Source organism: Phoca vitulina, unplaced genomic scaffold (assembly GCF_004348235.1).
Source record: "Phoca vitulina isolate PV1807 unplaced genomic scaffold, GSC_HSeal_1.0 scaffold13, whole genome shotgun sequence".
NCBI classification, from domain to species: Eukaryota; Metazoa; Chordata; class Mammalia; order Carnivora; family Phocidae; genus Phoca; species Phoca vitulina.
In genome coordinates this window covers 38,819,007-38,845,420 of record NW_022589716.1, presented here as the reverse complement: position 1 = coordinate 38,845,420, position 26,414 = coordinate 38,819,007, and the positions used below count along the sequence as shown (strand labels likewise).

The following is a 26,414-nucleotide window of genomic DNA, read 5'->3' as shown; positions in this document are numbered from 1 at the left end:
TGTGTCGTGGCCATCCATCCAAGACAGGCCAGTCACTTCCAGGTACTTCCCTGGGTGAGTGCAATAGCCAGTCTTCACTGAGGGATGTCATGGGACAGCCCCATGGCCAGTGCTGGCTGGGGAAGCCCGGGCATGGGGTACTTGCTTCGCCCTATGGTGGAAGGCTGCCCTGGCCAGAGATGGGAGGGTCATTGCCAGGGATGCAGGGCAGGTGGCTCCAGTTCACAGCTGTCTGCTCCCACCACCAGGAGACCCAGGTCCAGGTGTTCATTGTTCAGACTCATCCAGAAGAGAGGAGTGATCCTCCAAGCATCGGGTTGAAGGAGTTTCGAACTCCAATGCAAAAGGTTCAGGAAGAGGCTTTGAGAAACCCACAGCTGCTTCGCAGGGGGCTGGGCTGGCGTGGTGGGAGCAGGGACCACGCAGCCCGGGGTGGGATCTGGCTCTGCCCACCACGTGCTGCATGGCCTTGGAGCATCCCCTCATCCCAGCCTCATTGCTTCCCCAGTGAGGAGGAGGAGGTTGACGCTTAAGACTTCAGAGACCCCACCCATATCATCTCTCCCCCAGGGGAGGTAATCTCTGTGTTATTACATTTCTCTGTATCCCCTCCCTCTGTCCCCACAGCACTTAGAAGCCTGCTTCCGACAGATGAGCAAGTGAGCACAGTGCTCAGGAGCTCCGACTTGAGAGTCAGATCAATGAGGGTTTGAGTCCCGGCTCCGAAAAATGGGCACCCTGAAAGGGCCCATAAAACCACAGGGTTGTACGAGGACACAGGTGACTAGAAGCACCCCGTCAGAGCCCGATGAGTAGAAGTTCTTATGAATAGGAGCTCCAAGGACCCCCGTAGATTGGGTCCAGAGCAGCAGCTCTGACGGACACGGCCTCCCCGAGATGTTTCCCTCGGTTGTATTCAAATCGGGTAACAATGGGCCTGGCGTTCTGGGAGGGGCCGAGGGTGGTCCCTCAGATGCCAGTGGCCGGAGCCCACAGGGAAGTCAAACACCTCCTGGGCTGGACGTCTGCACCATGGACAGGGATCTGAGTGACAACGACAGTAAGTACAGCCGGGGGGACCCGGGGAGCTCACTTCTGTGGCCAGCACTGGCCGAAATCTTCCCTCTGGCCTCTGTGCTGTCTTGGGTTCTGGGTCTGTGTTGCTGAGAGCATCCTTCCTTCCTTCCTTCCTTTCGTGTGGAAAGCCCATTTGCAGCCTGCTGGCTGTTCTTCCAGCATGTGCCTCTGGGCAGTGCAGGAGGATGGTAACAACCAAGACGAGAACTTTCCTCCCTGACCATGGTAACCCCGTCCCAGTCTTGTATCCTTCAATCTTCCTTTCTCTGGCTGACCGTTCCCCAACCCCCTCTCGCCCCAGCCACATGTGAGCCTGAATACCACACTTGGGCTCAGTTCTGAGGTGAGGTTAATTTGAAAGACATTCCTGGAAGGTCTTTACTGGTGATCTTCCTCTTGCAAAGAGGGACGTGTTCATTATTGCTCGAGAAACACAGTCCTGGTGACCCCAATGCTGTCATTCCTGGGACAGAAATACAATGGAATCTAAGGACTATTTAAAGAGATGAAGACAGAAATGGCATTTTATTTATTTATTTTAAAGATTTTATTTATTTATTTATTTGACAGAGAGAGAGAGACAGCGAGAGAGGGAACACAAGCCGGGGGAGTGGGAGAGGGAGAAGCAGGCTTCCCGCTGAGCAGAGAGCCCGATGTGGGGCTCGATCCCAGAACCCTGGGATCATGACCTGAGCCAAAGGCAGACACTTAACGACTGAGCCCACCAGGTGCCCCAGAAATGGCATTTTAGGAAGAAATGTGCCATGTTTAAAAAAAAATGTCTGATCCTGAATTTGGAAGGGACAGTGTGTGGAAGAGTATCAGATTGGGGATTGGGAGGCTGGGGTTCGGGTCCTGGCTCTGCTATGAATTGGCTGTGTGATCTTGGGCAGGTCACTTAACCTCTCTGAGCCTCAGTTTCTCCATCTATAAAAGGAGATGGGTCAGGATTCCCTAATTTGAAGACCACGAAGGTGAGGGCAAAATGTTGTATGAATGTAGTTTTCTAGGGGGTGGGGGGTGGTCCTCAGCTTTCATTTGAATCCCAGAGAAGCTTGTGACGCTAGTACATTTTCATGGTTCCCGAACTTGGGGACTTTGAAGGTCCTGTGCAGGTCCAGCTCTATTGTCTTTCAGTTTCAGAGCTGAAGTGGGATATGAAATAAGCCCATGTAAATCTAAGCAACGCATTTAAAATTTTGTTGGAATCCTTTTTCACATTGAAGTGGGAGACTGTACAGAGATATTTTATCATGTATTTGAGCTGGACCTAATCTGATCTCTGATATATTGGAAATTGTGTAGTCATAATTTTATAAGGTTCTACTAATAATCAAAAGCAATTTTTCCTCTTTGAAACACTGCTCATTATCAGTCTTGCAGTTTACAGTAGGACTTTCTTAGTAACAATGGGCTAAGTTGGATCTGGATTCAGATCCAAGCTCTGCCTCCTAATTGTTGGGTGACTTTGCTCAAGTCGCTTAACCTCTCTGGGCTACATTTCTCACAATAAAAACATAGATCATGTCATGTGGAAGAAGTGGTGAAAGATTAATTGGATGCGAAGTGCCTACAGCATCACTCAGAGTCGAGTAAGCATGGAATAAATGTTGACTCTAGAAAATTATCAGATTCTGTCTCCCAGAGCTTTAAAATTAAACTGCTATTAATGAAAAATATTATCACCTGCAGTGTTTCTGTTTTGGCATCATGCCTTTTGGTAAGCCAGGTGAGAGTAAGGTTAATTCTTTAGTTCCCTTAAAATTCTAAAGACTCTGATTCTGTCATAGTGTCACCCTACATGCTAGTTTCCAATATAATCAAACCATAGGGTCTACTGCAAGGCATGAGATTGTTCAGAAAAGTTTTTAGAAACAATGCTGATGAACTCTGAAACTAGGTCAGTATTTGTCCAGGTTTCGGAAAGGGAGCCTGCTATGGGACTTAGATAATTGAAACGTCCCTCCTTAGGCGAGGGACTTTGTCCCAGTTGAGTTACCCTCCCCAGTCACGAAAATGTCGTCCCCTCAGTTTTTGAGTCTGGAATGTGGGCAGCTTTAGAGAGAGAATATCTTCTTCCAATGACACACTGTGGGACAGAAAGTGGGCATGGACAGAGACATTCTGGGATGTGGCGTCCACGTGGAAGTCAGCATGAAGGTCTCTTAACTCAGCCTTAGCTCTGACAGCATTCGGCTCATGGCAACACCTCCCGCCATTGGCCGAGACGCTTCCGGTGATGGGCCGGTCCGCCTTCCATAGCTGAAGCGGTCAGGAATTCTTTCCTACATTTAGGTGATCTCTCTTTCCCTGGCACTTCTACTCTTTGGTCTGGATTCTACAACCCCCCCATCCCCCTGCCCCCAGGCTACTCAGAACAGGTCTGTTCCCTGTTTTAAATAAGAAGCCTTCAGAGTTTTTTCTTTTCTAGCATGACCAGGTCTTGTTTTTCCAATAGGCCCAGATGTAATGTGGTTTCAATCACTCTTCTCTTAGAGGGAGATATCCTAGCCCAGAGACGAAGAAGAAAAATCCCCTCCCTTATTCTAAAAATCATATTCCTTGTAATACAACTTATTTTATTACAGACTGAATCCCCTCCCAGAAATGGTGTGCAAGAGCCTCTTCAAGTCAGACGAGCCCCACCCCATAATTGGAGGAGGGGGCTGCTGTGATTCTGGACAATAGGACCTAGATGGCAACTCCTTACTCTTGGGTGCTGATAGCTGGGGACGGGGAGAAATGATCTGAAGCCACACCACTGTCACCATCAGTGACCCAGTGCTGAGGGATGGGACTCTTCCCTTGGTACCCTGGTCTGTCACCCAAAGACACTCTTTCATGCCCAGCTCTGAGTTGGAGACCAGAGACTGGATGAAGCTATCCAGGGTAACTTGGTGGGAAAGATGCTGGACTTCATGGTAGGGGCCCAGCTTCCAAGGGCCTTGGTGACTGACCGTGGGGCTTTAGTGTATCTCGCACATCCCTTAGGAGGGAGGTACGGCCACCAGGAGTGCAGGCCCTCCCTGCCAGTTTGGCCCTGACCTCATGGGGCAACTCTTAATGGAAAGATAGAGTGTCCCTTTCTCTCTGTTTTCCCAAGAGCTCCTCCCACTGACTGTATTCCCCGAGCCCTGTTGTAGGGAAAGAAGACCAGGGCCCTAAAAAATAAAGTGACTCTCCCCCTAGACTACACAGTAGGCTAGCTATTTGGAGCTGTGCTCATGGATGGGGGAATAAGGATGAATGCACTGATCTACTTTTCAGGTGTTCAAAGCCTCGTGGGGGAGGCAGACCCCCAGCTGGACTTTTTCTAAACAATTCGTAGAAAGCTGTTTGGCAAAAGTGACAACAGAGTACGGAGGGGCACAGGGAGGGGAGAGCACCCCCAGGCAGGCTTTGTAGGACGTCAGGCCTGGGCTGAGTCAGGCTGAGGGAGTGGAGGGGGTGTGTCCTGGGCAGGAACAGCCCGAACAAGGCCTGGGAGAAATGGCACAGTACACGTGTCAGGGTGAAGGCCAACATCAGTGTCCCGAAGTGACAAGCCAGCCCTTACACCCCCTTTGCCTTCCCTGCCCCGTGACCCTGTCTTGGCATGGTGACGCTTTCTACAAAGCAAGACTTACACATCCCAACGAATTGGACATTTGTTGTAACATTTGCCAGGCTGTCTCTTGGCATGCCAGAGGGGCCTGAAGAACTCCAAGGACAACTTCGCCCCGGCCTTCTCCCCGTTTCTCTTGATGCTGATCTCCCTCCCACGGCGGGCCTTGGGTTTGCTCTCCCAAATATGTTCTCGTTGGCTCCCACCTGAAAGCTCCCACACGTCTCTCTCCTCTCAAGCCCCAAGGAGGCTTTTCTCTCTCCTCCCCCCTTTCTGCTCTGTTCTTTGTCCCCACCCCTCCCCGGCCACAGGGACTGTTTTCCCTTCTCTCACCTGTTCTGGGCAACGTGGGGAGGTTTTTTAACCCCAGCAAGGGAGGAGACTCCACAGGTAATATAGGGCCAGTTAATACAGGGCCTTCTCTGCTAAGGGCCGGAGCTTAGTTGTTAGCTGTGGGCTGTGGTGGGCGCCTGGGTGGCTCAGTCGATTGGGTGTCTGCCTTCGGCTCAGGTCATGACCCTGGGGTCCTGGGATCAAGTCCCGCGTCGGGCTCCCTGCTCAGTGGGGAGTCTGCTTCTCCCTCTCCTTCTGCCGATTCCCCCTACTTGTGCTCTCTCTCTCTCACTCTCTCTCTCTCAAAAAAAAAAAAAAGCTTTAGGCTGTAGTGAGCCACTGCGGTGTTTAAGAGATGGGATGGCCTGGTCAGCCTTTCTGGTCTTGCTATGAAGACTCTTACATAACGTAGCCAATTATTTGTTCTTCTTGGCAAGCAAGACTCTTCTTTCTCTTGTGATCACCTGATTCTCCTGTTTTTATTACTTTAAATTATGGTAAAATACACATAACACGAAATTTGCCATCTTAACCCTTTTTACCTGTGCTGTTCGGCGATATTAAGTACATTCCCATTATTGTGCAACTATCACCACCATCTATCTCCAGAATCCTTTCATCTCTAACCCCATTCAACAATTCCCCACTTGCCTCGCCTCTTTGCTCCTGGCCAACCCCAGTCTGTTTCATGTGTGTGTGGATTAGACCACCTGAGTCTCTCCTGTACCATCTTCAGTGCCGTTCAAACCACAGTGTATTTAAGTGCACTGACTGTATGCAGGAAGGGGGGGTTCTCTGTCTGAAAGGGACCCTCACACCTGTTGGAGGAGACAAGGTAGGAAACAAACAAAAGCAAGATGGCAGTGGGGCGCCATCTGAACAGAGAGGTGGACCGATTTTAGTGTTTTTAAGATGATTAGTCCTGGAATCAGAGGCAGAAGATGTGGACTCCTTTTATCCTCAGAAATAAAGGGAATGGCATTTTAAAAAGAGGAAGTTAAAGAGGTTATCCATTAATTATACCTTGCTCCACAAGAAAAATTCCTTTCTACACAAAAGAAAAATTGCTGGTGGCTGGTGAGCACTACCTTAGAGACGCTTTGCATAGCTTTCTCAGCAACCACTTGATGCCATTTGCATGGAGCGATTGGGCGTTCAGCGAAGTGGAAAGGTCATTGGCTTAGAGTTAGGATCTGGGTCGTAAGTACCCTTTCTGGCTCTGCTGTGAACCTGTGAGCTCGTTGCCCCAGATCCCACCTCTGAGTCTCGTGCTTCCACAAAGCCGGGAAAACAGAAAACAGTGGTTGTCGTTAAATGCAGAAAAAGATCACACCCGCACCATCCCTTTGTGAGCCACGGGACACAATGCATGTCTTAGGGTGGGGTGGCCCAGCTGCAACTCAGCCCCGACCCTGTGGAAACAGTGATGCGGCTGGGGGGGCCCCCTTTGGAGTGCCCCATGCTGGGCGTCACACAATGACCCGTGACGTCCACGTTCCTGTTGTACCCGCTGAGATCTGCACAGGAAATGACGCATCTGCCTGTAGGTCAGCCTGGAGCCCTTTCTTTTTGTACATAACATAATGGTGAGATTAATTTAGTTCTGACGAATTACGACTGCCCTGCGAGGTCAGGGTGGCTCCTGGTTGATGGATGGAGCTCTGAGTTTCCCACCTCTTATTCTTCCCCTCTTCCTGCCTCTTTGTTTGGTTTCCAGCCAGACGTCGCAGCTGTATGGCATTTCTCTGTCTTCTAGCAGCGCAGAGTCTGGATGCCCCAGCAGACCCAAGACCTCGGGCTGGGCGGGGGCCATCCCCGGGGAGAGGGCTGTGCAGGTCTTGCCTTTCTTTCTATGCTTGACATTTTCCCCTCTGGCTTAAAGGAGCACAAAGAAAGAGGAAGACCCTCCCTCCTCAGGTCCAAGGCATTGACTGAGCGTTTCTTGAATGCCAGGCTCTGGGCTATGAGCTGTGTGCACATTGTCTTATTAGATGGGCGCTAATATCATCTGTTCTGTTTCACAGCCCCAGGGGCAGGGGCTTGAGTTCTGCAAGGATGTGTGGCTGGCACAGTATCATGCAGTCCATGACTCAGACATATCCGAGCCCAGGTTCCTAACCACCGTGCCTCAGGAATTCTGACTCCGGACAGACAGCCTTGGCTACGGTCCAACCCTGACCTTTATCCTTAACGCTGATAACCGGGCTCACGGGAATTGCAATGACATGCACGGGCCCTGGTCCCAGAAAGGTTCAAATTCCAGCTTCCCTCTTTCTGACCCTCCCTCAAATCTACCCATGAGTGTCTAGGGCAGCGTGGGCAAAATAAGGCTCAAGGGCCAAGTCTGACCCACGGCCTGTTTTTGTCAAGTTTTATTAGCACAAAGCCATGCTTACGTAGTTGTGCATTATCTATGGCCGCTTTCAGCTGAGCTGAGTAATTGAAACAGACCGTATGGCCCGCAAAATCGACAGTATTTACTACTTGTCTATTTGCAGAAAAGTTTTGCCGATCCCTGGTGGCTAAAATAGCTGAAAATGCTAATCCACTTATCAGGAGCAAACAATGTTCAGAACCAAGATATGAATGATAATTCCCGATGAGTTATCATCTTGGGGACTTCAGTACACTTCAGCAGGCACCAGTGTGAAGCTTTGGGTTGACGTCCCTTTGCATCACACCCATCTCTACCCCAGGTCTCTCACCTGTTTCTGCACAGAGTCGTTTGTTTACAAAGATAAGCTTTCCTGCTAAGGAAAGCACTCTCTACATCTATACACATTCATCTATTTCAGCTTCCTTTGTAAATTTCCTGCAAGGAGAAACCGTAGAGATGCCTATGCATTCCTTATTGTCAGAGGACTGAGACATTTCTAAGTTGGGGGGAGTGGAAGAATGAGATGGTTCATTTGTCTTAATGACCACCCCCCGCACTGTGCATGGCTGTGGGTTTCAGCATTCCTCCCCATCTGCCCTCCCACTTCCAGATAGCCCCAGCTGCTCCAACTTAGAATAGGATCTGCTGCTTCTTTTGGCCTCTGTTTTTATTAAACTTGAAAGGACAGGGCATATTATTTTTATTTTTGTAGAGGGAAAGAGTGCTAGGCTTTAAAGAGCTGAGGAAAAAAAAAAAAGGAGGGATCTAGGGGCTGAGATGGATCAGCTGTTGACCAGAGTGTGTTCAGTGACTTCATGCAGAGAGAATTACTTTCCACTGACCATTTATCAGCTTACCCTTTAAAGTCAACTTCCTGTAATCATACTGGGCACTGGAAAGACAGAACTGAGGAGTTCTTGTCCCCCAGCTCGGGGGCTGCAGGGAATGGGTTTACGGGGTGGCCCAGTGTGCTGGAACTGGAACAAGGAGCCTCTAGCCTGCTCTGACTTCACTGCTGTGCACCCTAGGACTACTGGAGTAACCTCTCTGAGCCTCAGACGCCTCATGTGGAGCGGAGTTAGAAGTCCTGCCTCCCGTATCTCCAGGTGGGAGGGTGGGGTGTAGCAGCAGGTGTGGGGAGATGCTTTATGAGTTGTCCAGCGTTTCTGGGAGCCAATTCTTATTTTTATGCTTTCCTTCCTTGGAGACTCAGGGCTATGGGTATCTCTTTCATAGCCTGGCAGATCAAGTTGAGGGTTTTTATAAACTTAAACTTAAATCTAAAAAATTGAAGTATAATTAACATGCAGTGTTACATGAGTTTCAGGTGTAGAAGATGAGGTTTGAACAGCAGGTGTGTAGTGAGTGATTCTTCTGCCGGGCTGCCTCATGAAAAATACTTGGGAAGAACATGGGCTTTGGAGAACAGTGAGTCTTGGTTTGAACCCAGCTCCATCACTCACGGGCCTCATGATCTTGGGTGAGCCACAGCTTTTCTGAGCACCATCCCCCCATTAGGAGAATGGGGCGACAAGTGTCAGTTTGGGCCATCTGAGAAGCAGACACCCACTGGTGTCATTAGATGTGTCAGAGGTCCCTCAGAAACACATGCGAAAGGCAAAGGGCAGCGGGAGCAGGTGTGGGCCGAGACCGCCTGCAGGACCACACCGCAGGGGGGTACACCTGTGAGAGGAGAGTGGGAAGCAAGGCGCCTCAGACTGCGGTGTGGCTCCAAGAAAGTCTTGCTCAGGTTTGTGGGGAGTCCCAGAGCCAAGACTGCCTATTATGGGAAGCTGCATAAAAAAAACCACTGCGCACCTCAGTACCTTAAGACAGCCCCCATTTTATTATAGTTCATGGTTTTGTGCGTCTGGAATTTGGGCAGGACTCAGCTGATTCTTCTGCTCCCTGTATAATCCATTAGGGTCTGTCTTAGTCAGTGTGGGTTGCTACGACAAAACACCATAGGCTTCCTGGCTACTAGAAGCAAACATTTCTTTCTCAGTTCTGGAAGCTGGGAATCCCAAGCTCCAGGCACCGGTAGACCCGGGGCTGGTGAGAGGCTGCTTCTGGCTTGCCGCCTGCTGCCTTCTCACCAGAAGCTCACAGGGCAGAGAGAGAAAGGGCTCGAGTCTCTTTCTTTTCCTGCCAGGGCACTAATCCCACCACGGGGGCTCTGTGCATGACCTCATCTAAACCTGATCACCTCCCAAAGGCCCCAACACGGAATCCCATTCCATGAGGGGGGTCAGGGCTTCGGCATATGAATGTGGGGGGCCATGGACCCGCAGTCCGTAACAGGGTCACTCAGGGGTACTCAGCGGGCAGCTGGCCTGGCCTGGCGGAGCCCGACGGCTTTGCTCATGTGCTTGCTGGCTCGGCAGGATGGTGGAGTGGCGGGAAGGCTGCGCTCGGCTGGGCTTCTCTCCATGTGGTCTTCGGGTCTCCATGTGGTCCATGTGGTCTCCCCGGTAAGGCAGCCTGATGTCTTACACAGCGGCTCAGGGCTCAAGAGGGCAAGAAGTAGAAGCTGTGGTCTCTTCATGGCTTCTGTCCACAGCGTTCCCTTGCTTGAAGCAGTCTCAAGCCTGCCCGCGTCCAAGACGAGGAGACACAGATGCATCTCTTGATGAGAAGCGCGTAAGCCTCTCTAATTCAGTCACTGTCCCCTGGGGTCCTGGGGTACGATCCTGTTTCTAAAGCATCTGTCATGGTGGTTGGCACAGAGTAGGTACCCAGCAAGCAGGAGTTGCCGTTCCGAATGTTTTTCTCACCAGGATTATTCGTGCCGCTCCTATCACACCCCACCCATCCCTGCCTGCCCTGCAGATGGGTGCCCGAGTGAGACTGGCTTAAACTGTGAGCCTTTTCAATAATGCATTGTATGGAGGCTGGGTGCGTTATTGTATGGAGGCTGGGTGCGTTATTGTATGGAGGCTGGGTGCGTTATTGTATGGAGGCTGGGTGCGTTATTGAAAAGGCTCACAGTTTAAGCCAGTCTCACTCGGGCACCCATCTGCAGGGCAGGCAGGGATGGGTGGGGTGTGATAGGAGCGGCACGAATAATCCTGGTGAGAAAAACATTCGGAACGGCAACTCCTACTTGCTGGGTACCTACTCTGTGCCAACCACCATGACAGGTTGTATGGTGACTAACATAACATAATAAAATAAAAAAAAAAATAACGCACCCAGCCTCACTTGGCAGCTTCTGGTGAACCGCCCCTCCCTCTCTCCTCGCCACCCCCCGGAGGCTCAGGCCTGCCTTCCTCCCACAGGTGTGGTGGACCTTAGCTTCGAGGCGGAGAGTCCTCTGGCGCCCCCAGCTGAGCTCCTGGAGAGACTGACCAGCTGTGACTGGCTTCTTCAAGGAGGTGGTAAGTCTGTGAGGTCTTGATTCCTGCAGCCTCTTCCTGGGGCTCATGCTGGTTGGGGGAGACGTCTCTGGACCAGGCCAGGGCTGGGATGGCTTGCCTCTCCTCTGGGGCGCCCTGGGAAGCCTCTTGTCACCATTGGGGGGGAACGGGAGGACATGGGGCATCAGCCCTGTGTCCACGAACATTCCATGACCATATCCCTGTCTGTTTAAGACTGGAATCATGCTGGTTTGAGAACCATTCTTCTTGCATTAGCTGCATTAGCATGTGGGACTCTTTCCCTTTGTCTCATTCAGCCTCACCTTCAGCCAGTCTTTCCTTCTTTTGCCCCACAAACACCTGTGCCTTTGGGCTAGGCTGTTGAGCCCCTGCCCCCTCCCCTCTCCCCCAGGACAGCAGATATTCTTCCCACCTTTGGAGGCTCCCGGGAGACCCCTGGAACAAAGGTGCTGGTCCTCATTCATGGAACACAGGTGAGCTGGTGCCATCACATAGGATGTCGCCCTTGCCCCCCCCGCAAGAGTCTTCCTTGGGGATTTTAGGGTCCATGGATCTCAACTGCCAGGGCCTCAGGATCCCAGACCTGCTGGATCAGATTCTCCAGGGACAGAGGCCAGGAATGTGTATTTTACCAAGCTCCCCAGGCTGTTTGGCTACCAAACTGGGGTTGAGAACCAGAGTGTGGACCAGGGGTTATAAACTGTAGCCCCCGGGTCTAATCCAACCCACTGCCTATTTTTGTAAATCAAGTTTTATCAGAACAGAGAGCCACGCTCACTTGTTTGCTTACTGTCTGTGACTGTTTTTGTACTACACCAGCAGAAGGGGGTGAGTGAGGCAGAGACTGCACAGCCCTTGAAACCGAAAATATTCACTCTCTAGCCCTTCACCGAAGAAGTCTGTTGACCCCTGGGCCCAGAACTCTGGGCAGAGCGCCAGCTTTGTGCAGAGAGAAGGTGGAGCCCCGCTTTCTGGGTCCCGCCTCTTGGCTGGGTGGCTCTGTCCTGCCTCCAAGGAGTCTCCTGGGTGCTCCTGGCCCCACTGCAGCCTGGAGCGCCTCCCCTTCTCCTCCCTGGCCGCCCACCTTCCGTGCCTAGGGCAGACCCCGCTTCCTCTGTGGAGCCCTCTGGGCCATTCTAGGCCCCACACCTCCTGCATGCACGCAGGCCCCCTGGTGCCCCAGGCCCGGGGTGCTGGAGACATCCCTGTCCTACTGTGCGGAGTCAGGCTGCTGTGGAGAAGTAAATGGAGATGGGAGGGAGGGGAAGGAGGAGAGGACTCCTGCTTCCGGTAGGTGTTGGCAGGGGAGGGCTTGGCTAGGAGGGCACACGGCAGCTGGGCCTCAGGGCAGGCTTTTCTAGGAGGACGGGGAGGCCTCCAAAGAGAGCGCCAAGGAGGTGGCCATTGGTTGTGCGCCCCTCACAGCCACAGCCGCTGCGGCCCAGCAGGCTCACGGTGCTCTCTGTGGGCACCTCAGTCAGTTAGCTCCCGGCCGGGGTCTTCCCGTGAACCCTGCTCACAGCTCCTCTGGCTGAGATCAAGGTCTCCAAGGGCAGGCACGGGGTCTAGCCTAACTTTGCCTCCTTCTAGCTGTGTGACATCTTCTGCAGACCTCAGTTTTCCTCATCTGTAAAATGGCCTAATTCATGTTTAAGTGTGTGTGTGTGTGTGTTTGAGTTCTGAGATTCTCTCAGCCTTTCTTGTGAGCCCTGCGCTTTAGCTAAAGAAGTTTTACTGTCCTCTAGAAAGAACTGTGTTCCCGCTGCGGGCGTCTGTTCACACAGCTCCCTGTGCCAGAGACGCCCGCCCCAGATGGAGCCCTGAGTGCTTTCCCACCACGGTGGGCCGCGGCCAGGCCCTTCCCTTTCTGCCGGCCTCGGTTAAGAGCGGGCTGGCTGGCCCGGTGGAGCCTGGAGGCCCTTTCCAGAGACCCTGCTTCTGTGCTCTGTCCCCAGCAGAGTCCCCATGGTGACAGAGGAAGTGGCTCGGGAAGCCCTCCTCAGCTTTGTGAGCTCCAAATGCTGCTATGGCCGCGCAGCCGCCGGTGACCTCGTCATCCAGAAGCTCAAGCAGCAGACCCTCTGCAGGGTAAGGGGGCCTGGGCCTGGCGGGCACCCTGGGGCGCCTCAGGCATTAGGTCCTGGGTGGGGGGTGGCTTGTGTGATGGCAAACGGGAGAAAGGAGTCTTGGGGGGGTGGCGCGTATGAAGAGGGGTGACCCTGAAGCCCTTTGTGCCGCTTCTCTGGTCTGTGGTCCGCTGAAAAGCTCAAACGTGCTGGGCGTCGTGGGAAGCACATCACATATACGTCATATGAAGTCCTCGGTGGCCACCCTACACGGTAGATATGACGGTCACCTGTTCAAGGGCGAGGAACTGGAAGTTTAGAGAGGTGGAGTTACTTGCCCCAAACGTACAGCTGGGAGTGACAGAGCTAGGACTCTAACTGGGGTTTGCTGGCCCAAAGTCCACGTCCTTAAACACATGACTAACCTGCTTCCAGCAGGGGTGGGCCGAGAAAGCTCCATCTGGCCCCCTCGATCCCCCAAGTCACATCTGTGCCAAGGAATCATTAATTCGTTACCCTTGGGCCTGAAGCTCCAGGGAGATCCTGGTACTGAGGCCACAACAGGTACTTGTGTCACCTTCTGCGTTGACTGGGCCATGGGATGGGTTTGGAGTCCACACTTTCCAGTGTCACTGGCACAGGTGAGCGTACGGTCCCACCAAAGCCACACAAGCCTCGCAGGGAGCGCTTAGGACAGGAGGCTGGCGGAAGAAGCGCCTAGTGTAGCTGTGTGAACTTGGGCAAGTCAGCCAGCCTCTCTGAGCTCTGTCTCCTCCAGAGTCAAAGGAGGAGCAGCTGGTGTCCAAGACCCCTTCCTGTTTTGTGATTTTTGTGGATGAGCTCAAGGAGGCTCTTGACATCAGGCAGAAAAATTCCTCCGAAGAGGACGTTTGGAGAAGCAGACTCCATCGGTCTCCGTCTATCAAAGGGCAGTTTTGCTGCTCTGCAGCTTGCCTTGTAGAACATTCTGGGTATAAAGAAATGGAGGGCTGAAACCACCCCGGTTGTGAGCCTGTCAGGAGAGATTTCCTGGGGCTGACTGATCTCCCCGCAGACGTCTGGGGGTATCTGGAGCAGAAATCGTCATTGCCAGCTTCTTCTCAGCAGCCTGTGGTCTGGGAGTGGGGCCTTTCGATTTCCCCTCTGAGGCTCAGCAGGTGGGAAGCTTCTTCGTTTTGTATAATGTTGTCTTCCTAAAGGGCATGAGTGTGAACATGCTGGGCTTTTTTCCCTCTGTAGTATCGACTAGAGACTTTTACCGAATCCAGAATAAGCGAATGGACATTTCAACCCTTTACTAGTAAGTGAAATCAGTTTAATTGGGAGCAAATCTGATAGGGGCTGGTGGAAAATAGCAGGACACGTCTTAGCCACTAACCCTGGATAAGATGCGCTTCTGCTGGCAGCCTCAGTTTCCCCATCCCCTGGAAAAAGAGAGGGTGAGCTTTCATCTTGGACTTTCCAGCGCTGATCTCAGCAAATCCTTCCTGTCTGGGAAGTGGTTTGCAGAAAGTCTAGTGTTTGCCTTTGGTCACAGACAAAGGCAGCGTGTGTGCTTGGGCATCCGCCTGCCTTTGAGGCCAACTCCAGTGCCTCCCGGAGGCCCTAGGACCCTGTTCACTGTGCCATCCCACCTGCTGCTGAACCCTGCTTGGAGGCTGAGGGTTCTCCCTGGGGAGCCCTATGCCCTTCTTTCTCTGATGACCACTCTGGTTCATCCTTCAAGACTCAGCTCCTGTGTCACCTCTTTCATGAAGCCTTTCAGGATTTCTTCACCTGCTGACACTTTCCCCAATAGAAGGAGCCAGTCTTCTGAGTTTTCAGAGCCTTTATGCAGCTCTGGTCCAAAGCTCTCTGCATATCCTATGACCTCGTATGGTGGTTGCCCCTGTCCTATCTCCTTGAACGGAGGAGGGGGGAGGAGAAAGAAGGAGGTGGGGACGGTCACGATAGTGATGGTAGTTCTTGTTATTGATCCCTCTCAGGGGCCAGCCTGGTGCTCAGCATTTCTATGCCTTCTATTTAATTTTCACTACCATCCTATCTGGTGGGTACCCTAAATTTATCTCATTTGGGAGAGAAGAGAGTTGAAGGTTGGAGAGGTAGAGTAACTTGCCTGGAGTTACATAGCTAGGAAGTGGAAGAATCAGGAGTCAAACCAGGTCTGTTCAACTCCCAACACTTGGGTGCTTAACCATGGACTCTGAGGGGCTCCTTGTCTACCTGTCCCGTAGCCCAGGATCTTGCCTAATGCCTGGCGTCAAGTGAAAGCTCCATACTATTTGGTAAATAAATGAAAGCTTGTCCTTGCAGCTGTTCACTGGCCTTACAACGATCCCTTTCTGTATCAGACCAGTCAGTGGATGGGCCACAAAGAGGGACCTCCCCCAGGCTTTGGGACATCAAGGTCCAGGTCCCCCCGATGTTTCAGGAAGACATGAGGAAGTTTCAAGTCCCTCACTCGTCACTGGTCAAGGTAACGTGATTGTTGGCATCTTTGCCCTTCTCTCTGAGCTGCTTTCCCAGGCACTGTATATTTCCTCAAACTTTATCTTTTTAGAAAGGAAACCCAGAATGCAGACCGGTGGTTCATTCCTTGGCTATCAGCAAGGCGAACTCTAAGGAAACCCAGAGTGTGGAATATAGACCCATACAAAATTCCATGCAAATTAGGGAGTAGTCACATAGCGAAAGGATCATTCTATTTACCAAACTGTCACCAGCTTTAAACAGTGAGTGTTCACATTCCTAGACCATCTGAGTGTTTTTAATTTATTTTTTGTTTTTTATTTTTGCCTGACAGTAAACAGCTGAAGTGATGAATGAAACAGATATAAAATAAAGCTCAAACATTATTTGGATTTTCAGCAAAGTCAGTAAAGGGACAGAATTTGACTCCTGTCCCATTTTATGGAAGTATAATCATGACACGAGGCGAGGCTAACCTAATGTATTACAAAAGCACAGATGAGATATTTCCTATTATGTTCTCATTTTCACTTTAGAACTTGATTCAAGCATGTAACTTTCCCCTCTGAGTTTTTGTAGCATCATATGATAACGAGGACTTTGAGAGGTCCAGAGCGGGTTCCGTTCTTTTCTCAAGAGTGGAAAGGCTATTTTGATTCAGGGATTAGATTCCAATAGCTAACTCTTTGCCTTTCACAGAAATGCTGTGCATTTTTTTTATGACTTCTATTCCCAAAGACCTCTTAGCTATTCAGTGGGCCAAGGACACCGGCCTTTGTGGTTTAGCCTGGGAGCGTGAGTTAGGACATGGAGCTTGGAGAACAGACTGGGCTGGGGCCCCGAAGAGATGGTAATATGATCTCCTTGGTTTGGCATTCAAGGCCCTGTGGAATCCTAGGCAAATGAGAATGGCCGTCTTCCCATGCTGGGCCTGGGACTGGGGACGCCATGGGGTGGATGTGGGGCTGGTGAAATCAGGAGGCGTTGGTGCTTGGGAAACTGGAGCCAAGGAGAGCTTTTCACTTCCAGGGATGCCACAAATGTCGTGGGCGTGGGCATTACAAATGCAGCGGCTGCCATGGGGCCGGCATGGTGAGTCCTGGGTGGCTGCTGGTGAGTTAATGATCTTGGGGGAGGAGGGGCCCTGCAGGGACGGAGGGCTGGGCTGGGGGCCCGGGGCTCCTCCACTAACAGTGTGACCTGAGGCAAGTCATCTTCCCTTTCTGGGCCTCCGTTTGCTCACCTGTAAAATGGGAAAATTGGATTGGGCATTCGCTACTGGCCTTTGTTCACTTTGATGGTTTATGGTTCATGATTTTAATTCTTCTCTCTGTTTCTCATCTGTCTGCAAACATTTGTTGAGACTGAGTACCCGCTCAGTGCTGGGCCCCTGTAAGAGGACTCAGACCTGGGGGCCTTCCCACCGGGGACGTTCTGTCCTTGGGGAAGACCGACAGGTGACCAGCACATGTAGTATTCGGTGATGAGTCTGAGAAGGTGAAGTTCAGGGGGCTTCGAGGGCCAGAATAGATGGGGGCCTTGAGTTAGTGCCCTAGGGCTTCTGTAATAAATTACCACAAACTGGGGGGCTTAAAAGAAGTGATATTTATTCTCTCACATTTCTGGAGGCTGGAAGTCCAAAATCAAGGTGTGAGCAGGGTTGGTTCTTTCTGGAGGCCCTGAGCCACACTGCTAGCTTCTGGCAGTCCCCAGTCCTTGCTGCACCACTCCATCCTCTGCCTCTGTTGTCATGTGGCCTTCTGCACGTGTGTCCTGGGTCTCCTCAGGCGTCCTTGTGAGGGCCCACCCTAGTCCAGCATGACCTCATCTTAACTAATGACACCTGCCAAGACTCTTTCCAAATAAAGGCACATTCTGAGGTTCTCTGGTGGATGTAAATGGTGGTGGTGGTTGGGGACGGGGGAGACACTGTTCAACCTAGTACAGGTCCCTAAGTGCACAGCCAGGCTCTGGAGCCATCAGCCTCCTCTTCAGAACCCTTCAGGGCTGCTGACCTCCCAGGAGGAAGCCCACGCTCCTCACATGTCCTCCGCTCTCCCCCTTCGCTCTGATCTTTTAGACACACATTGACCACTTGCCACTCTAGGCCACGCCTTCCTCCATCCTTCTCTCTGCCCACCTGCCCTGCCACACTTTGGATGCCCACCTTCCCCCTGCTGTGTATGTTCCTCCGCCTACTCATGTGCCACCTGTGGGGCCCTTCTGTCACCTCTGCCTTCACTCCTGCCATATGCCTCCTTCGGGCCTTCTTGGAGCCCCTTCCTGTGGTCTTTTGTGTTCCTCCCTCCACCCCTGCTCTCCTTCCTCCCCACCCTCCTCCCTTAGGCTTTTCCTGGAGTGTCTCCGCAGTCCACTCTGAGCCAACTGTGGGAGCGTAGCCTTGGGGCCTTTCCAAGACCGAGCTCCCCATCCCCAACTCAGCCAGCCTGTCCCTCTTCCCAGTCCCTCTGGCCATGGCCATTTGGTCAGGGTGCAGTCTCAGGGGTGGTGGGGACCCAAGAGGAGCAGGGGAGGATGGTGTCTCAGGAGAAACACAGAGGCGAGGATGTAGCATCTTTGAAGGCTACAGCTGGAGGGGCCCAAAGGTCCACAACATTCACCCCTCCCACCTTCCAGCTGCGGGAGCGGAGGCCCAGGGAGAGGAAGTGGCTTGTTCAAGGTCACCACGTTGGGATTTGAAGCAGGTCTCAGGATGCCCTTTGCCCCTCTTCCCTGGGAGGCCAGCGGGGGCTGAGGCTCTGCTGTGTCCACAGGTGAGGTGCCCATCCTGCAGTGGAGCCAAGCGCAAAGCCAAGCAGTCCCGCAGGTGTCAGATGTGCTCGGGGTCTGGCCGGCGGAGGTACGAGCGGGTCTCCCCAGCACCGAGGTGAAGGGCTCTCACTTACCAGCTTTCTTGCTTTTCATCATCTGCCCTTCTGGAGGGCGGTCAGGTGCCCTGTCTTGTCACTCTTGTGCCCCAGAACGCTGTGCCTAGCAGGTGCTCAGTAAATATTTGTAGAATGGGTGAGCTTTCCTCCAGGCTTGCTATTTTGAGATGAGACTAGAACTCATCCAGCCATCTATGGGTCAGATGTAAGGAATGAGGCACTGTGGAGAGGAAGGGAGGAAGGAGGGGAGACTTCTTCCTGCTCACATGGTGAGGAAATGAACACAGAAAACCAGATCTGTAGGTGAGATCTGTAACTCTCTGAGGATCAGGACCTAGGCAAACCCTTATTTATAACTCATTGCAGGGCTTGAGTGGAGGAGTCAAGGAAGGTTGGTTGACTGACTAAATCGACAAAGTTCCATCTCTGTTCCCAGGGCTTTGCAAATACTGGGTCATTGCATTTTGTAAATCATGTCCTTAATGTATTTATAAATCTTTAAAGGGAAACAGGAAACCATGAGGAGTGAGACTATTCAGAGTTGTGTTGGTTAATGATACTTTTGGTTCATTGAGGCCCAGGCCATCCTTCAAAGAAGCCAGAGAGCAAAGCTTTGGCAGACCTGCCACCTGTGGTTGGTAAAGAAGGTCTTTGATTTGGAAAGAAGCTCAGGTTTCTTTTGTTTACAAGTGAAAGAATCCTATTTCAAATGAGCTTAACAAAAAAAATTCTGCCCTTGTAACAGAAAAGTCCAGGATTATATTTCTGGGATGGCTTCAGGTTCAGCTGGATCCAGGTGCTTAAACAATGTCACCAGGACTCTGTCTCCATCCCTCACCCTGCTTTCCTTTGTGTTGGCTTCATTCTCAGGCAAGCTGTCTCTTGTGGTGACAGAGGGGACAACAACAGCTCCAAGCTTAGTAGCCTCAGTCAAAAAGCATATGCCTTTGCTGATAGCTTCACAAAAATTTTGAGGGCAGATTTCATTGCACTTACCAGGGTCATGTACTCATCTTTGTGCCAGCCCCTGTGGCCGGACAGATGGAATAAGCTGATGGGCGAAGCCCAGGTCCCAAGCTGGTCATAGAAGGGGTGGGGGCAAGCCCACAATCCATGTGGTCAGGGTGGGAAAAGGGTGGTCTCCAAAGGGAAACTGGGGCATTGCCACCAGAAGCAGGAGGTCTAGATGGTGGGCAGGTGGAAGCAATTGAGGCTCACCTTAGTCCACCTCTACGAGGAAGGATTTGGGGTGAGCCCTCGAGGAGCTGCCAGGCCCCCCCGACTACCCACGTGGTGCTGACCATGTGCCCCTCTCAGGTGCAGCACCTGCTCAGGGAGGGGCAACAAGACCTGTGCCACCTGCAAGGGAGAGAAGAAACTGTTGCACTTCATCCAGCTGGTCATCGTGTGGTATGTGGCAGTGTCTCAACGCTGTGGCCCAGTGGGGGTGGCCGGGGGACGTGGCCTGGACTGGTTCCTGCGGAGAAACTCCACTTGGCTGGGGCTTTCACAGTGCAGGGACCTGTGCCGGAAGAAAAGGGCTTCAGGTGCCTTGGGAAGGGGAGAGGCCCCTGGGTCTGAAATCCCTGTGTCAGGTGTTAGGGGAGGCCCCCAGGCATTACGGGGTTCTCCTGTGGGGCACCGTACGAAGCACTTCACAGGTGAGGACCGAATGAGGTAATAGAACAGAGCTGTCAGTACTTTACCGGTTTCCCATGGTACAGATGAGGATGCTAAGGAGCTTGCCCGAGGTCCCAGCGGTAGGAATGCAAGCCCTCCAGCCTGTGTTCTTCACCCCACACACCGTGTACTCCGTTCCTCATCCTCTCCACTTCCAGGAAAAACAGCCTGTTTGAGTTCGTGTCTGAGCACCGACTGAATTGCCCTGGGGAGCTCCTTGCTAAAGCCAAAGGAGAAAGCCTCTTTAAGGATGAAAGCACCATGGTAAGGAGGGCTTCCAAGACCATCACAAGGGAACCTCGGTTCTCCCCTCACTCCTGTGAGGGCTGCTTCTCATGGAAAGACAGGCTGGGCGGGAACAGTGCTGCTGAGCAGGGGAGAACCTGCTGGGACCCGGGGCGGCCAGTTCTCTCTCGAATTCCACATGCTCGACCCCTCCCTTCCTCCTTCCACACCCTGACATGAACCTTGAGACCCTCCTCTCATACTAGGCACTATTGTAGGCCCTGGGGATACCGTAAAACAAAACCTTTGCACTCATAGATCTCATAGTCTGGTGAGGGAGAAGGTAATAATATTTCACCCCAATGTCAGATGGTGGTAAGGGTCACGGAAAACGTGCAAGCAGGGGAAAGAGACAGGAATGGGTGTGGGTTCAGCTGGGGGCTGGGAAGTGACACCAGGCAAAGACCTGAATAGTGCCGTGGGGGAGTGGACCCTGTGGGCTCTGGAGCCAAGGTGTCCAGCAGAGGGAGCTGCAGAGGGAGGCCTTGAGGAACAGCAGAGGGCAGTGGGACAGGAGGGATGTGAGTTGTGCAGAGCAAGGAGCTAAGACATGAGACATGCCAGTGGTCCTTGGCCCTTGGCCTGCTTTTGTAAATAAAGTTTTATTGGAACACAGCCATGCCTGTTTGTTTACATATTGTCTGTGGCTGTTTTCCTGCCGCAAGGGCAGAGTCAAGTAGTTGAGACAGGGACCCTGTGGCCTACAGAGCCTAAGATAGTTACTGTGTGGCCCTTTATAGAAGAGATTTGCCAACCTCTGCTGTAGGCCTTGGCAGGGAACTTGGCCAAGAAGCGTTGGACGTCTGAGAGGGCCTGTTTTCTTTAAGAGGGTCAGGTGCTCAGCCTCCTTTTTTTTTTCTCCCTCTCTCTTTCTTTCTTTCTTTCTTTTTTTTTTTTTACAGTAAGTAGCCTTTTCAGATTGGCTTTCTTTCACTTTATAGTATGTATTTTTAAAAATTGAGGCATAATCACATACATTATTTTCAGGTGTACAGCACAGTGATTCAATATTTGTATGTGTTGTGAAATGATCACCACAATGTCTAGTTAACGTCCCTCGCCACACACTTACAATTTTTATTTTCTTATGATGAGAACTTTTAGGATCTAGACTCTGAGCAGCTTTCAAATATACAACACAGTACTATTAACTGCAGTTACCACGTTGTACATCAATCACATCCCTAGGACTTACTTATTTTATAACTACATTTGTACCTTTTTACCCCCTTCTCCCATTTCATACCCCACAACCAGCAATCTGTTTCTGAATCTATGAGTTTGTTTTTTAGATCCCACATGTAAGTGAGATCATACAGTATTTGTCTTTCTCTGATTTATCTGCTTTAGCATAACGGCCTCAGTGCCCATCCATGTTGTCGAAACTGGCAAGGTTTCCTGCTTTTTTATGTCGGAATAATAATCCTCAGCCTCCTTTCTTTGCCCCAGTCAGTCTGGCTCAGCTGGGGCATCGCCCCTCAGGAAGGCCCACCCCCCGCCCGAGTCAGAGAGCAGCAGAGGGGTGCAGGGTGAGAGAGTGGGCTGCAGGTGAAGGAGTGCTCGGTCCACAGCCCCCCTTTCTTGGTGCGTAATCAAAGGCCCCTGGAGGTTAAACAATCCCCAACCACTCACTGGGTGGCCTCGGGCCCTCCCCTGTCTGGGCTCGTTTTCCACCCCTGTGAATCAGAGCTGCAAGGCTCCAGGTGCTGACAGCCTCAGGCCAGCGAGGCGGGCTGCATCTCTCCTGCAGGTGTACCCCATTGTGGATTTCCCGCTGCGGGAGATCTCTCTGGCCTCCCAGAGGGGCATTGCCGAGCACAGCGCTGCCCTGGCCTCCCGGGCCCGAGTCCTGCAGCAGGTGAGTGGGGTGGGGACTGGGGGCTGTTGGGAGGCTTCTGGGGCCGGACTAGGGCTCGGAGGGTGCTGGCCCTCTGGTCACATGAAGGAATGGGCTGTTCCCTTTGCTGGAGGGCCCCTTCCAGAGAAGGGAGGGAAGGCGCCAGCTAGGGGAATGGTGGAGGAAAGGAGCCCTGGCTTAGGAAGGGGGGTCAGGGGGGAGTACTAGAGACTGACCAGAGGCCCATGTGTCCAGAGGGCAGAGAGCAGAGCAGTGTGGGGCCTCAGGGGCAGGCGGGACCACTGGACATAGAGATTAGGATTCTTATCCTGAGAGCAATGGGAAGCTATTTATTGTCGGGTTTCAAGCAGGACTGTGGCTCAGCGTGATTTTGACTCTAACCCCATGTGTTAGAATCGTCAGAGAGGGAGAGGGAAAGTTCAAGACTCGGGGTCGTAGGCAAGTCTGGAACCCGGAGTCCTGCCCCTCAGGAGCACTTTCTGTCGTGGGCAGGGACGGCTTCGGGCCTAAGGGTTGCTTTGGTGCTGTGTCGGGATGGCCACTAGGTGGCGGTGGTGCCCGTTGCGGCTTTGAGTGGTCATGGCAGCAGGTGGCTGGGGGCTGGGGGAGCTGGGGGTTTGGCCAGGGAATGGCCAGCGCCGGAGCTCCTGAGTCTTATAGACTAGGCTTAATTCCTGGTTTTCCTGTGTCTCAGTGTGGTCCTGGGCCAGCTACTTCCTTCTCCCTGAAGTCCGATTTCTCACCAGTGTTTGCACCACCTCGGGTTTTGGTAGAGATGCAGTACTTTAAATGCCTGGAACCTGGTGCTCAAAATGTCCCTTTTCCCTCTGGTCCCTTTGCAATAAGTATTTCCCCTTCTCTCTCTGCACGTCTCCCCTGTCTGCAGGAGAGAGAAGGATGCACTTATTAAAAAGTAATGATGACCATCTTGGAGCGGCAATGGGCCTCAGAAATCACGGATTTGGGGTACTGCAAACTCAAAGGCCTGCCACTGCTGGGTAGTAACATGGGTGGGAGAGCCGCCTTATCCAAAGGGGTGGGCCACCACTCATCTTTGTGTAGGCAAAAGGGCAGCGATTTCAGACCTTCTGAGACCCCAGATTTTTATATGGAACCTTCCAATTTTTCAATATTGAGAACAAAAATTTGAAAACGCTAGGAATACTACATGGGCTGACGGGTTGGCTCTGGCCTGTGGGCTGTTGTCGGCTACCCCTGCCTAGCCCCAACCCATGACGTTTCCAGTAAATCAGAGGAAGCTCGGGGAGTGGAAGTAATTTACCTAAAATCACACAGCTGCTTAGTGGAAGAGCCCAGGAGCAGAACCCACTTCCTAGCTCCAAGCCAAATGTTGCTACTCGCTGCGTTCAAGATACACCGTTCCTTGAGAGCCAGTGCAGGTTTACTGGGGTCTCCGCTGAGGGGGATCTGGGGCCAGACACACCGCAGGGACAGTTCCCGTCCCAGGTTGGCACCCGCTTGTGGCTCCAAGCCACGCTCTTCCTTTTTAGGGCCTCAGTGTCCTCGTCTGTAGAATAAGCTGGGTTGGACGTTGCCTTAGGGTGGGGCCTGCAGAAGCAGCTTCGAGACGAGAGCTTGTGTGCAGGACATTTATGAAGAAAGGGCTCCCAGGAGAAACCTGTCAAGGAGGTGGGGGGGGCAGAGCCGGAGGGGCAGGGGTCACAGAAGGGCGCAGTGTGATGAGGGTCGGCTCGCTGCCCCATCCCACAGGAGCTCTGAGCACCAGTTACACCTCAGCAACGGTGTGCCTGGGGCTGAGGAAGCTGGCCTCGTGTTGTTTGGTTGTGCTCCCTGTGTGCGAGGGGGGTTCTGTATCTCAAGGACAGGACCCTGCAGAAGAACGATGGGCTGTGAGTAGCAGAGAAGAAGCAGATGTGCAGGAATGTGAGGCAAGAACAGTGTCCACAGAAGCCCCCAGAGCATCACCCCTGTGGGACTTTGCTCTCGCCTCACTAGTATTAATGGTGTGGGTCACACAAAGAGCCCCCAACATTGGGGTATTGACTCCGGGAATGGGAAGAAGATAAGGGCCTGATTTTAGCAGCTTGCAGGCACTCGCAGTTATTCTGGGATTCTTTTACTTCTGAGACTGACCATCTGATTTTGAGCCCTTGATTTGGCAGCTGGGGCAACTGAGGCTGAATAGGGGAAGTGAGCTGCCTGAGACCACACAGTGTGTCTGTGACAGGCCTGGATCTTCGGGGGCTCTCCCCTACAGGACAGTCCTGTCTTGGGCAACACAAGCCCCCTGTGAACCAGTCCCGAAGCAGGGAAGGGTAAAACCGGGGGCAGGTGGGCGGATTTTGTTAAAAGAGAGTGCCATGGGAGAAAAGGGCTCTTCTATGAATCTTTCTGGTCCTGCATTTGTAGACAGAGATGCATGCTGATACTTTGTTCAGGATTGAGAAGTTAGCGAGTGGAGTGAGCCTGAGCATACACCTGTCATGACACCGTGCCCCCCCCCCCCAACCCCCATTGCTCTCAGACCTGGAAACGGCTCGTCCTGGGGGGTGCCAAGGTGTGCCAACAGATCCGTGGCTGATTACAAGGCAGCCACTTGATGGCAGCTGATGTCCTAATCAATCTGTAGCCTTTTGAATCAGAAGCAAATGGAGGCCGGAGGGGGTGGTATTGTTGTCCCTTTTGATCCTGGCAGAAAAGGTCGGAAAGGATCCTGCTGCCCAGGCACTCAGAGCAGTGATGTGGGCTCCCACCTTTTCTTGTCTCTTGGTGCCCATTTTGTGTCTTCCATAACAAAATATCAAAGAGGGGTCTTCTGCCTTTGATTTCCAAAATTATCACTTAGACACCACTTTCTGGCATACGGGAAGTCCCCGGATCTCATTTGGTGATCTCAGCAACTCTGTGGCATAGAAGCTTTTATCCCCACTTCCTAGAACAAGCAAGTGCAAGATCATGCAGGGACCTTCATGGAAGAGGCACTTCTTGACTCTGAGTACCCTCTTCCTGCCACAATGTCACACTGCCCTTCGGCTGCCCCTCCCGTGCAGTGGGGAGCCTGTTTCCCAAAATCCCCTGCCTGGCCTGTTTCCCTTTCCCCGGTGGCCTCTGGACTATCACCTACCGAGAGAGGACTTGGAACTGTTCCCAAGGAATGGAACTTCCTGAAGTTAGACCCTCAGAGGGTCTAATCCTGGGCTGTCCACACCACCTCCCTCTGGGCTTGGGGACCCCCTAGATGTGAGTCTGGGACAAAGAAGCATCTTGTGCAGAAGAACTTTGGGGTTTTGATGCAAAGCCTGGACCACGGGACGTGCCCAAGGAAGCTTAGCTTCAGCGATGGCGAGTAACTTTCCTACGTCAGCTATACGTAGCTCTCCCTAACACAGCAGCACCCGAAGCTGATGGAGGCGCGTGTTTCACTAGGACGCTAGTGTTCTCCTCCCAAGGTGGTCTGCCATGTTCCATTCAGGGTCCCACAGTTTGGGAAGGTTGTAGAATAACTGCTCAGAGAAGGGGCCGGAGCATGAGGGGCTTTAGGATCCCTCTGCTGGGGGCAGTGACTGCCCCAGGCTCTTAGGTACAGGGTGGTGCTGGGAGGAGATTTGAGCATTAAACACACGGGGCTTGACCTGGATGGTCTTCCAAACCTGAAATTCCATGAGCCTATGGGCCTCAGTTTCTCCATTTCTAAAAGAGAGGGAGGGTTTGAGAAAGACCTCTCTCAAAGGAAGGTCAATGCAAGACCATGGTGAGGGAGGGAGAGTCCTGAGAAAAAAAAGCCTGAAGCGGACCACCAGATTTTGAAATTTCTTTGGTGTCATTGTTTTACCTTAAAATTTAATTCAAATTGTATAATCGACTCCCTAATATCTCCATGGCTGTATTAATATAGAAATGCTTAAAATGGCTTTATCTTCCACCTTTCTCTGCCCTTCCTCCCCATCTAAAAAGTAATGCTTCTGAAAGATGTCCCATTTGGCTGGTAGCTTACCATACATCCTGGGACGCCCCTGGGGATGACTGTGCCCCCACTTTGTGAAACATATCATCAGATGGTGGCTAATGCTGAGAAGTCCGTTTGGACCAGAGCTTAGTGTGTGTGAAGGGGAGTAGTAGGAGACACACCTAGAAAGCCACATGGGAGCCATAATGCCCACTCCAGAGCGTGAACTTCATCTCCTAGGAAGTAGGGAGCTACTGAAGGTTCTTGAGCAGGCAAGTGACTTGAATAGAACACTGAAGTTTTTCTTGGCCCATTGTTTCCCCAGCGCCAGACCATTGAGCTGATCCCCCTCACAGAAGTGCATTACTGGTACCAAGGACAGACTTACGTCTACTACATCTATGGCACAGACCACAGAGTGTATGCGGTCGATTACCCCGAGCGGTACTGCTGTGGCTGTACCATCATCTGA

General features: G+C 52.2%; 1 protein-coding gene across 1 annotated transcript; it reads left to right on the top strand.

The window, feature by feature from the left end:
- The first annotated feature begins 1,018 nt into the window (after positions 1-1,018).
- On the top strand, positions 1,019-26,414 carry SSUH2 (ssu-2 homolog). The gene is made up of 12 exons (XM_032412088.1): positions 1,019-1,060; positions 10,670-10,768; positions 11,160-11,241; positions 12,727-12,856; positions 14,074-14,134; positions 15,186-15,310; positions 16,333-16,395; positions 18,078-18,163; positions 19,509-19,601; positions 20,030-20,135; positions 21,907-22,014; positions 26,268-26,414. Exons 1-12 carry the CDS (start codon positions 1,033-1,035, stop codon positions 26,412-26,414), a joined length of 1,128 nt encoding a protein of 375 aa, XP_032267979.1. The 5' UTR covers positions 1,019-1,032.